The 12,500-nt window shown below is 41.6% G+C and overlaps 1 protein-coding gene across 1 annotated transcript in view; it reads right to left on the bottom strand.

Moving 5' to 3' along the window:
- Positions 1-12,500, bottom strand: part of cacna2d3a (calcium channel, voltage-dependent, alpha 2/delta subunit 3a) — a 172,846-nt gene that overhangs the window by 30,977 nt on the left and 129,369 nt on the right. Inside the window, exon 27 of the mRNA XM_030785246.1 lies at positions 10,618-10,695. Within this exon, the coding sequence (XP_030641106.1) occupies positions 10,618-10,695 (78 nt within the window). The remainder of the gene's footprint in view (positions 1-10,617; positions 10,696-12,500) is intronic.

Here is a 12,500-nt window from a genome sequence, read left to right as displayed (position 1 = left end):
TGGCTTTGTGCCTGATTCCATCCATTCTGTGTGTCCACTGAGGGTTCACTCACTTAAAGAGACACTACACTCAGCCATGCCCCACCCCTTAGCCACACTGGCACTCTTCATTTAGCCAATCAGATCAGGCTAAATACCAGCGTCTTCACAGCAAACACACCAAAGCTGACTCATTACAACACAAAACTAGTCAATGGAAAGAGAGAGAGAGAGAGAGAGAGAGAGAGGGAGAGAGAGAGAGATGCTGCTTGCTGCGATGTGTGTGTGTAGAGCAGGCTACATGTTTTCCTGTAAAGAGAATCCAGATGCACCTGTCAGGTCAGATGCACCAAGTTATCATGGGTAATTCTGCCTGTGGGCTTTACTCAACAAGGCATGCTACAACTAAAGCAGATCAGCAGGAAAAAACAGCTTTACTATTATTACAGTCTTTACTAGTATTACAGTTTTTCAACAACATGGACCAAGGGATAGCTAAAGCATTTAACCAAATTATTTTCCAATCAAAAGTAATCATCAAACTAAGCGGCAGTCAGACTCAGTGACTGTCATGTGAGTCCAGTGTAAGTCTGTAACACTAAGTGTCTCTCTGTCCCTCTCACTCTCACTGTGTGCTCTCGTGCTGATGAGTGTTTCCGGCGCCAGGCTTCAGGTTTCAGGATCAGCACTTCATTCACCCTGCATGCTCCTATAAATATGACACAACCATACAAACACACACACACACACACACACAAACGCACGCACGCACACACACACGCGCGCAAACACACAAGCACACGCACATACACAAACACGCGCGCGCGCACATACACATACACACACGCGCGCACACACACACACACACACACACACTCTTTCTAAGAGGTAGCTACCACTCACATTCCTCTATATAAAATAGAAATAAAGTATTACTCTTGTAGTTATGAGAAAAAAGAAAATTCACTGTACGTGTGTGTGATCCAATGATCCAGTGATGAGGACAGGTTATTCCCAGTGTTCAATCATTCCCTGCAGAAACTGCTGCCAAGTGTTAAGTGCCTTCTCATGATGTTATCTATATGGGTATTGTAGACCAAACACATGGTAATTGAAAACTAACTTGCCTTGTAATTTAATGCTTCTATAAACTCACTGCTGATGGTAAAATAAATGTGGCAGCTAGTTAGTTCAGAAATGCTTGTTCTACTGAAAAACACAGATTTACCTAATAATGGAGTTCATTTCATTTGCAGTAAAAAAGAAATAGGAAAAGAAAAGAAAACACACTGTTCTGCCCTTTGGCATAATTTTGCAATTTAGAAAACAATCAATTCATGATAAGAGCAGACAATTCATGAATAAATTAGCTCCCTGGCTTTGCCAGACATTAGTGTGTTGAAAACTGGTTTTGCTACTGTTTTTGGTCACTTCCTCTTTTAAGAAAGTTAATTCTATTTCATCATTTAAAATCAAACTATAACTTGTTCATGTACCATGGCTGTTGCAATTCAGGCCGCCCAAAGGTAGGGCTCAAAGTTCATATTCACAGAAGTTTCTGGATTTTTTCATATCCATTCATTCAGAATAGCAATCTCATGCAATGCTATTCCCTCAAATATCATGTATGTAGTACCTGGTCTTTACAAACGTTCCTGAGGTTTTCAAACATGTTCTCTTAACACTGAGTTTGTGTCTCTCCTCAGGAGGTGTGGTTTGTCTATTAGCTGCTCTGCTACTGGTCCAAACGGTGTCTCCATGCCCTAAGGAATGCTGGTGTGACAATCACACCAAAGTGGTAGACTGCCGAGGCCGGGGCCTTTACGACATCCCACGGAAGCTCCACCCGGAAACCCTGGAGCTCTATCTCCAGGACAACCGTATCCGTGGCTTGGGTTCCATGTCGTTCCGCGAGACGCCTGGGCTACGTGTGCTGGATCTCACCAATAACTCCATCACCATGGTCTCTCCCAGCGCTCTCCTGGGTCTCAGGGCCCTGAGTAGTCTCAGCCTGGCCAACAACTCCATCAGAGAGCTGGACCGACGGTTCCTCGGACCCATACGGAACCTGTCTCAGCTGGACCTATCACACAACAACATCGTGGGGTTGCCGGGGGCGCTGGCCGACAGCTTCAGACATCTAAAGAGGCTCTCGCTGCGGCACAACAGGATGCAGAAGTTGGATCGGGTTCACCTGGACGCCCTGGAGAGCCTGGAGGTGCTGCAGCTGAGCGGGAATCCGTGGAGGTGCGACTGCCACCTCATTGGTCTCAAACTGTGGCTGGAGACCTTCATTTTCAGAGGTATGGCTTTGGGCACAAAGGGCTAGAGGGTAGAGTCCATGTGGAGGTTTCAAATATATTCCATTGTACGTTTTCAACAGAGATGTGCTTACTGGATCTGCATACAGTTTGGAACTGCCAGGCCTTTGTCAGCTAGTGATTCAGGGAACTGAGAAACTGAAATAATATATATGTTTTTTTCAATGGATATTTTTCAGTTTCTTCTGTTGGGAGCTTTTTTTTAAAACAGATTTTAAAGTAACTTGAGCACTGATAGAGAAGAATTAGCATTATTGTGTTCGGTTTAAAATGAGAGAAATTCACAAGTGGAGAAATTCACAAGTTTTGAATTTGTATTGAACTAGCCATGATCTCCAATTTGTGTTTTATATCATATACATTAATTATTATTCTTGCGCTGTAATCACCTTGCATCTGCACTACCTCCATTGGCACATACTGTATGATAGTGACAGGCATCTGTAGTGGATCTAGTAGCTACACTATCACTACCTCCATTGGCACATACTGTATGATAGTGACAGGCATCTGTAGTGGATCTAGTAGCTACACTATCACTACCTCCATTGGCACATACTGTATGATAGTGACAGGCATCTGTAGTGGTTCTAGTAGCTACACTATCACTTCACTGCTGTGGTTTTGCTATTCTTGTGTATTGGTGTTCTGATTTCCCTCAGGATGCATAAAGTGTCTATCTATCTGTCTATCTATCTATCTATCTATCTATCTATCTATCTATCTATCTATGTATCTATCTATCTATCTATCTATCTTTCTATCTATCTATCCATCTGCCTGTCTCATGATTCAGAGGGGACAGAAATGGAATTGTAATTTGAATATGAATGACAGGAAGTGAATTTTATTCGGCGAAATTCAAAACAACTTCTAATTCTTTATTTAGACCGTTCATGCAGAACCACATACCCCCTAACACCATGCTTTCTCTGAAATCAGCTCATGTATTTTATCAACGTTTATATTCTGTCAGTGTTTATATACCATTACGTACATGAAATACTTAACACACGCTTCCATGTTTTAATCTCAATACTTGCAATAGCAGTTTATACTTTTCTCTTTTGAATATGTTACATTGAGGACGGTTAACATTGTGTGTGTGCTCTGACTCTACAGTATGTGAGTTTGTGGTACCATTCTGTGAACATTTGGGTTTAATATTAATATGTTTAATAGCATCTCACTCCTACTCTACATACCTCAAAGAACATCTTAAAATAAAGGTGCTTTTATTTCAACGTTTACAAACAATACTGTGAAAGATCATCTTTTATCACATACATTTGAGCTTTAACAATTTCACTGTTTTATCAGTGAAACAAAGACATTTTATATTTCAGTTATTGTTTATTTACATATTATTTCTGTTTTAGGTTTATATACACAAACACTGTAGTGCAAAATGTTAGAATGTAAAACATTAAACAGTCATTTTTCTTTTACTTCAATCTACCATTCAGCACTATGGCTTTACTTTCACACTGCGGTTTAATTTACATAAACTGCACTTCATACTGAATACATGAATTTCAGTGAGTTTAAATGAATTTCATTCTGTTCCCCTTAATTCAAATTTGAATTCCAAAACTATAGCTGTTTACTACTCCAATTCGAATTCAATGTAAACTCAAGACTGGAATTATTGAAGCATTCTCGATTCCATTCTGAACTGAGTACAACTAATTTACGGTGCAAATATTTATCACAAATTAATTTGTGCTAATATATGATAAAATATTTACATAGTGCACTCATGATTAAGTGTAATGGCTTTGTGAGTTTGTTGTCTAGTTGATTTTGCTGACTGACTGATTTTAAAATCTCGTTACAGAAACAGAACTGGTCTAAGTTTAGTTTTGGTGAAAGCGCAGATTCGAGCAAGAATGTCAGTTTCTCAGGTCAATGGATACTTTATTGAACTAAAGCTGCTAGTGATAGAAAAGGAAAATAACACGGACATGTGTGCATGTGTGTGTGTGTGTGTGTCTGTGTGCATGTGTGTATGTGCATGTGTGTGTGTGTGACAGGCCAGCAGGATTAAACCAGCTAAATATGCTGTCCAATTATAGAGACAATCTGCACAGGCAATATCATAATTATTATATTTATCAGATGAGTAATGAGGATGCCATGTCACAGCTGTTCCCTTTGGCCTCACACACACACGCACACACACCCCCACTCACACACGCCCACTCACACACACACACACACACACACACACACACACACACACACACACACACACACACACACTGCACTGGCTGTATTTATAGCCAGAAAAGCAAAACAGTCTGATAGGAGTGTTTGTGTCGGAGACCAGTGTGACCTCTGTAACGCTCTAACACAGGCAGTACTATGATACCTCTGTCCTTTGAGAGAGATTTGCTATTGCTAGGAAGCGAGACACCAATTACTACAAACTGTTGTGGCTTCATTGATACTGACATCTAGGTCTGATTTGTACCACTTCAAAATCTAAAATTCTAACTTTCATTCTATTATCACCACTAAACGCATTACTATTCCTACTACAACAATTACTCCTACAATTACAGCAACAACTACAACTATAATTACTACTACTACTTCTACAGTAACCGCTACAATTACAAAAACAATTACTTCTACCAAAATTACTACCACTATTAGTACAACAATTACTGCTACAATTACAATCACAACTACAAGTACACTTACTGCCACTACTACAACTACAATTACTGCTACGATTACAAGAACAACTACAACTACAATTAGTAGCACTACTACCACTAGAGTTACTGCTACAATTGCTACAAGAATAATTACTTTGACTACAATTACCACCCCCACTGATACTGTTACCACCAGTATTTCTGGTACTATTACAATTCCCTGTCTGGTTTACTAATATGGCAAAGGACAAACTAAAGAACTGTATTGGAATCACTGAAGCATTCTCAATTCACTCTGAGCTCAGCCCTGTGAATTAGCATGGATGAGAGATGAATGAAATTTGTCAATAAAACTGTTAATTTATGATAAATACATAGTACATATTCATAGTCCATATTCCAATACATAGTCCATATTCAGTTGACAGCAGTCCTGGAAAAGTGGAAATTGAAAGTGGTTTTTGTTTGTACTCATGACTTGAAATCAGTGCAAAGCGGTCAAGTTAGAAAGAATGAGTTGTCTGGTTTGGCTGATTTAACATGGCCAAGCGCAGGCCAAGTGCATTAGGAATACAGGAATAGTGTGCTGTGGATTGGACAGGAGACCATATGACACTGTGGATGTCAACAGGAGTCTAGATGGAGAAACTCTTTTAAATCTTAGGGTCATCTGGTCTTCTGAGATGACAGTCGGGTGAGAATGAACGCAAAGAATGAACGGCATGAATAGTCTGCATAGCTGAGTGAGATCTGTATACAAAACACACACACACACACACACATTCACACACGTCTGTACACATACACGTACGCGCACATCTGTGCTCATCCTTCAGCAATCACAGGTATTACACACACATAAACAAATACTGTATAATTACATATCTACTATCACAGCATAACAACACAAACAACAGGACACAAACAACAGGACACAAACAACAGGACACAATAGCTCCTAAAATGGGCAGGAAAGAAATGCAGGAGTAAATACAACAATAAATTCAGTAGATTTGGTCACTTGCAGGTGAGGAGAGGGCAAACTACTAACTTATCAGCACTCTGTGAAAGGCATTCTGGGAGAGCGCTGACCTGAATACAACCCAAAGCATCTCAGAGCCATGATTTTTTTGTTTTTGTTTTTGTTTTTTTGGAGTGTGTGTGTGTGTGTGTGTTTGTGTGTGTGGCGCATGACTGGAAAGTCAATTAAAGTCTATTTCAATACTGTGTATTCATGAGGAATGCAAGGCAATATGGGGGGGGGGGGGGGGGCAGAGAGAGGGAGACATTTTAATAACGAGCATTCAGAACAGGGTTGACAAATGATTTGGTCACATGTTAATTGTCTCTGTATGACTGAGGACAGTAAGAGACAGTGTAAATCATCACGGAAACCAGCACATAATCAAATGTATCGGCAGACCTGCACTGTTACACTTGGACAGTGCCAGACAGTGGCAGGGACATATAGGACAGGGATTGGCTGATGGAAGTATGACATCATAAAGGGCATTAATCATGAAATCCCACAAATGGAATGTGTCTCCCACTGAGATGAAAGTGACCATTTGAACCTGTTGAATATTAGAATATTAAAAGCAAAATGTTGCTTTGAGTTTCTGAGGGGCATTACATGTCAATGTAAAAAGAGATGAAAAGCAGTGAACTCCCGGTTGCTGAGATTTACTATTACACCTGGAAATTTACTGAGATTTACTGAGAGAACCGTTACTCTATCAATTCCTATGCTCCTCATCCTCTGGTCACTGACAAATCAAGTTTAACCAGTCAAGATCAGGATGATCAGATTGGCTGTATGAGTGCAGGACTGTTGCTATCAGGGCAGCATAATGACACAAGTGTGCTACTATCTCTTCATATGAAACAGAATGACTGAATCCAGTCACCCTCATCTCACAGTTTCCGTCGCTCCTCTCCACTGAAGTAAAAACAAACTGTTTTAAACCACTGACTTGTAAGCATCGCTCTGTTTTCTGTGGCTGTCCTGTTGACTGTTCTATCTGTTTTTGAGGACTTTGACTGTTCGGTTAACTGCTCTTTCTGTTTTTGAGGTCTCTTCCCCAACGAATATGTCCCTAAATCTCACAGATATGCAAAATTATAAAAATCATTCTCCAACACTCCACACTCTCCCTCCTTCCCTTTCTCCCTCTCTCTCTCTGTCCCTCTAACTCTCTCTGTTTCTCTCTCTCTCTCTCTCTCTCTCTCTCAGGTGGAGTGGTGGATGAGGTAACGTGCACTCAGCCTCATCTAATGAAAGAGAGAGACCTGCAGGAGGTCCCCTACCAGCTGTTTCACGCCTGCATGTCCACCAGTTTCCACTACCTGTTCGCTAACATCCACCACCTGGAGTCAAAGCACCACCAGCTCCGGAGTCACCTCCACCCCAGCGAGCAGGTGCCCGTCCTGGCCGGAGAGCTGGCCCCACTACCCGAGTGCGAGCCCAAACAGAGGCCCCGGCCAGTCAGCCTGCGACACGCCATCGCCACGGTGGTCATCACCGGCGTGGTGTGTGGCATCGTCTGTCTCATGATGCTGGCGGCGGCCGTGTACGGCTGTGCGTACGCGGCCATCATGGCGAAATACCAGCGGGAACTGAAGAAGGCGGAGCAAGCGGCGGTTAGCGCGGCCGCGGTTCTGGCCGGGCAGGACAGAGAGGCAAAGGGCACGGAGGCAAAAGAACCACTGGAGAATGCTATAGCTTGAGATCTGAAAGCTGACACACATACACACACACATACACACATGCACACACACACACACACACACACACACACACACACACTCACACACAGTCCTGGTCCTCCCTTATATAAATATCTTGCCTTTTTAAAGCACAATATGTTCCTCTCTTCAATCTGTCTTTCTTTCAACACATTTCTTCCCTTTAAGATGGATGAACAGACATGACTGCTCAGAGAACAGGAAGTTCCCCTGTGGTCCAGTATGCACTATCTATATGACTAAGACCTCTCAAACTCCTGCTAGGCCAAAGACACCTCTCAAGACACATATCAGTTACCACTGAACCACGTCCCTGACGTGTAAAGAGGGATAAGAGAGATTCAGGCATACATCTGATTCATTAGCACTGAATAGCAATATGTACATATTTGAGTGTGTGGTGTTTTGATGTTATGTGCTACTTTAGTTGCGTGAGTCGAATGGATTATATTTATTTATGGACCTATCAAAGATTGACTGGTCAAACAGGCAGCTGCTGTGTATGTGTGTGTGTGTGTGTGTGTGTGTGTGTGTGTGTGCCACTGTGTCTTCAGCATACGCGTGTGTGTGTGCGTGTGAACAGTGGCCAGTGACCAGTTTCAAAGCCATTTCAAGAAATCGTCAAAAGCAACAGACATACAGAAAAGCCATATGAATGATTTGTAATGGTGGTTAGTAATGGTGGCACTAAGATGAAGAGGGTGTGTAGATTATGCTATAGCACAGGGTTTCAGGACTGGTGTGTTTGTGAGAGTAGGATTACAGCATTAATGGCAATACTGAGACAGACAAACGGTGGGGTAATAGCTAACATGTCATCTTACTACAAACTGGATTGACATACAACCCCCTCCTTTCTCTCTCTCTCTCTCTCTCTCTCTCTTACACTCACTCTAATGTGCAAAGACACACAAGGTGAGAAGAAGTGTGAAGGACACATCAGGACCTTTTCACAGAGGTACATTTAATCCAATACATAACAAATGAACAGAAATGCAAGCTATGGATTACAAAATACAGAAAGCAAACAGAGAAGAGAAGAGAAGAGAAGAGAAGAGAAGAGAAGAGAAGAGAAGAGAAGAGAAGAGAAAAGAACAGAACAGAACAGAACAGAACAGAACAGAAGAGAAGCAATATTATTGCTCAACATCTGCTGAATATTTTTTTTTATGTGTGTGCTGTTATCTCTCTGTCTCAAGAGTAAAAATACACTTCCTTTCGCTGATCACACGCTGACCGCACACATGTTCCTATTCGCACAGTCGACATATAAAAAGCCACGTCAGAGACACTGCTCTCAGAGAACAGACCTGACAACGTGAGGGCCAGACTGCCCCAAACCAAGGCCGTTCACATCAGAGACCAACTGCATCACAATAATTTTAACACACACACACACACACACACACACACACACACACACACACACACACGTGCTCTCTCAGATATGCACAAGCCACGATAGCCCAGGGAGAGTGATGTCATTGGGGCTGTCGGGTTGCCTTAACACTGTCAGAACGTTCTGGAAGCTTAAAGTCGTCGGAGGAAATGCGTCCTGACTTGCCAATGCAAAGTCAGTCAGTAGCCCATAATGTGAGGTCAGTGTTCTGTCTAAACGCACAGACCACACAATAATCCCTAACGCACAGACTACACAATAATCCTGAACGCACAGACTACACAATAATCTCTACCACACAGATTACACAGTAATAATCCCTAACACAGAGAATACACATTAATCCATAACACACAGAATACACAATAATCTCTACCACACAGATTACACAATAATCCCTAACACACAAAATACACAATAATCCCTGACACACAGATTACACAATAATAACTAATTCTTTCTCCCAAGAAAACATCTCATCCAATCAGCAGGGACAACATGCCACTGACTACTGCCACTTCGCCTTCAAAACCACTTAAGATGACGGATATTTCAGATGCTACATTTGTATTAAGAAAAACATGAAAAAAGACCAGTGTGCTCTTTTTTTCTCCATGAGTCAAAACTGTTGGACTGTGAGTAATTCTCTGTTCAGCTTTAATGAATTCAGCCTATTGGGAAACTGGTCACTGTGAAGAGAGTGTTGACGTGAGAGTCAGTGTGTGTGTGTGTGTGTCTGTGTGGTTAGTTGTTTGTATTTTCAGAGAGAGGTGGTGTAATTGCAATATAGTTGGCGTGCTCATCGATGTACAGTGCCATAGAGTCATTTTGAGACTTTGAGATTAAATTTATTGAGAAAAAATTAAGAAAAAATGGCTGTGTATGCTCTGCATTATTGTGTGTGTGTGGTGTGCACGCGCACGTGCATGTGTGTGTGAGCGTGTGTGTGTGTGTGTGTGTGTGTGTGTGTGTGTGTGTGTGCACGTATTCTTTTGCTTGTGTTTCTTCAGGCAAAACAATGTCCTGTGTGCAGCGGAGTGTGTGGATCTTTTTTTGTTTTTTTGGGCACAGCCCTGACATTCAGCAGTTTTTTCCTTTGTGTGTGTGTGTGTGTGTGTGTGTGTGTGTGTGTGTGTGTGTGTGTCTTTACACTATGGACTGTGCTCTCAAAGGCTCACTGAGTCCTAACTTATATTTGCAAATTCTCTCTCTCTCTCTCTCTCTCTGTGTATGTGTGTGTGTGTGTGTGTGTGTGTGTGTGTGTGTGTGTGTGTGTGTGAGAATAAGCTGTGGGGATGCTGTGTGTATACACGATGATGTGGGCAGTGTGCAGCCCCTCTGATGGTGCATAACCAAATGAGTTCTGAACTCAGAGAGTTTCAACAGACTGAGAAATGCAGCCAAACAAATGCAGCTCCTTAACCTTACAGAACCTCTGTCCTTATCACACACACACACGCACGCATAAAACTTGACAGATCCAGTCCCTATGCAAAGCTTTGAGTCTTACCTGCGGCAATGGGAGACTTCCTCTCATCCAGAAGCTGAATGGCTGTACTGGCCAATACCACGCTCTTATTCTCCGAGCCTGCAAACACACACACACACACACACACACATGCATGTTCTTATTAATTTATACTCACAAGCCTGCAATACAATATGTAAATTATGACAGAATGAAAGACATCTTCAAAAACACACATATGCAGACTGCAGATAAACACACACACACACACACGCACGCACACACATACACACAAGCAGACACACACGTATACACACATTCACACATACACACCCGTGCACATACACTCCCGTGCACACACACACACATCCACTATCATTAACGTATACAGGAGCACATGTGTTTTTAATAAGACAGTATTTTTGAGATTTTATGCCCGGAGGTAAAAACCGCACCTTCTCGCTGATTAGAACTTATTCTCCACCAATAAAACAAGCAGCAGACATTCATAAATCAGTAGACACACAGCAAGCAAACAGCGATAACCCGAACACACCGAGGTCAAGGCAAGAAAAGCCTCATACACCTCTTTACTTCCCCTGTATTACAGTCTCTGAGAGAGAGATAGTCCTATTCAATCTCCTTACAGTCAGCATGGGAGAAAATGAGCTTTCTTTCAGGAGTAGCACTGAGAGAGAGAGAGACAGAGAGAGAGAGAGAGAGAGAGCGAGAGAGAGAGAGAGAAGCAGAGCTCCATAACCTGAAACTATGTGCGTTGTCAAAAACATGCACTTCGAACAGAGTGGCCTACCATCTGCACTTGGGAGGGAGGGGGCGTACCGAAACCTCATCCTAACATATTCTGTTTCAGACCTCAAAAATTAACTGTACAAGCCAAAAACTCTGCTCTCTCCAGCCATAGATCACAAAAGACAGAGAGAAAAACAGAGAAAGAGAGAGAGAGAGAGAGAGAGAGAGAAAGAGAGAGAGAACCATACGTAACCATACTGTAACCATTGAAAAAAGGCCATCACAGACAGACCTGGTTACCCAGAGTGGAGAGGTTCTGCTCTCTCTACATAGACAGAGAGGTAAAAACAGAATCATTTCCTGTAACACTGTCACAACAATCAAATAATTTGATTTTTTCTCCACAAATTTGAAAAAAACAATACCACATTTTACGGCCCTGCCAAATAAAACCAAAATTAAGTTTCATATCAGAGAAGATCCAGGACGACTAATGAGAGGAAGTAGATCCGTAGAAGCCTGTCCCAAGCTAAGGGAGAAACTTTGAACGAAGTTGGACAGCGGGTAAATTCATTATTTTTACATTTAACTAAGTTTCCAAACGATTGATTTGTTTTTAATGATTCATATGGGTTTTTTTTGACTATATTACCTGTCTGTTTATTCAATTATTGTTTACTGTTGATCATCATACTGTTTATTGTTTATCATCAGGCCAATGCTTTGGCAATACTGCAGTACAGAAATGCCAATAAAGCTTCTATCAGTTGAAAAAATTGAGAGAGACAGAGAAAGAAAGACAGGCAGACAGACAGACAGACAGACAGGGAGAAAGAGAGAAAGAGAGAAAAAGAGACAGAGAGAGAGAGAGAGAGAGAGAGAGAGAGAGAGAGAGGTGAGGAAATGAGGCCAGGTTGCGGACAGGAAACTGTTGAGGACAGTAAGAATGAATAGAGGAATGAATTGAGCTAAGAAATCAGTGAACAATAAAGAGAAGAAAAGTGAGCGTGGCTTCCAGATCCAGACCTGGAGGAGAATAGAATTAATTTAAGAATAGAACTAAAGAATTAGAATATAACTAAATTATAAGAATATAGATAAAGAGTGAGAATAGAACAAAAGAATAAGAATAGAACTAAAGAATAAGAGTAGAACCAAGGAATAAGAATATAACT

This window comes from Chanos chanos, chromosome 9, assembly GCF_902362185.1.
Source record: "Chanos chanos chromosome 9, fChaCha1.1, whole genome shotgun sequence".
NCBI classification, from domain to species: domain Eukaryota; kingdom Metazoa; phylum Chordata; class Actinopteri; order Gonorynchiformes; family Chanidae; genus Chanos; species Chanos chanos.
The sequence above is the reverse complement of the archived record's forward strand: the minus strand, read 5'-3'. Positions and strand labels throughout refer to the sequence as shown.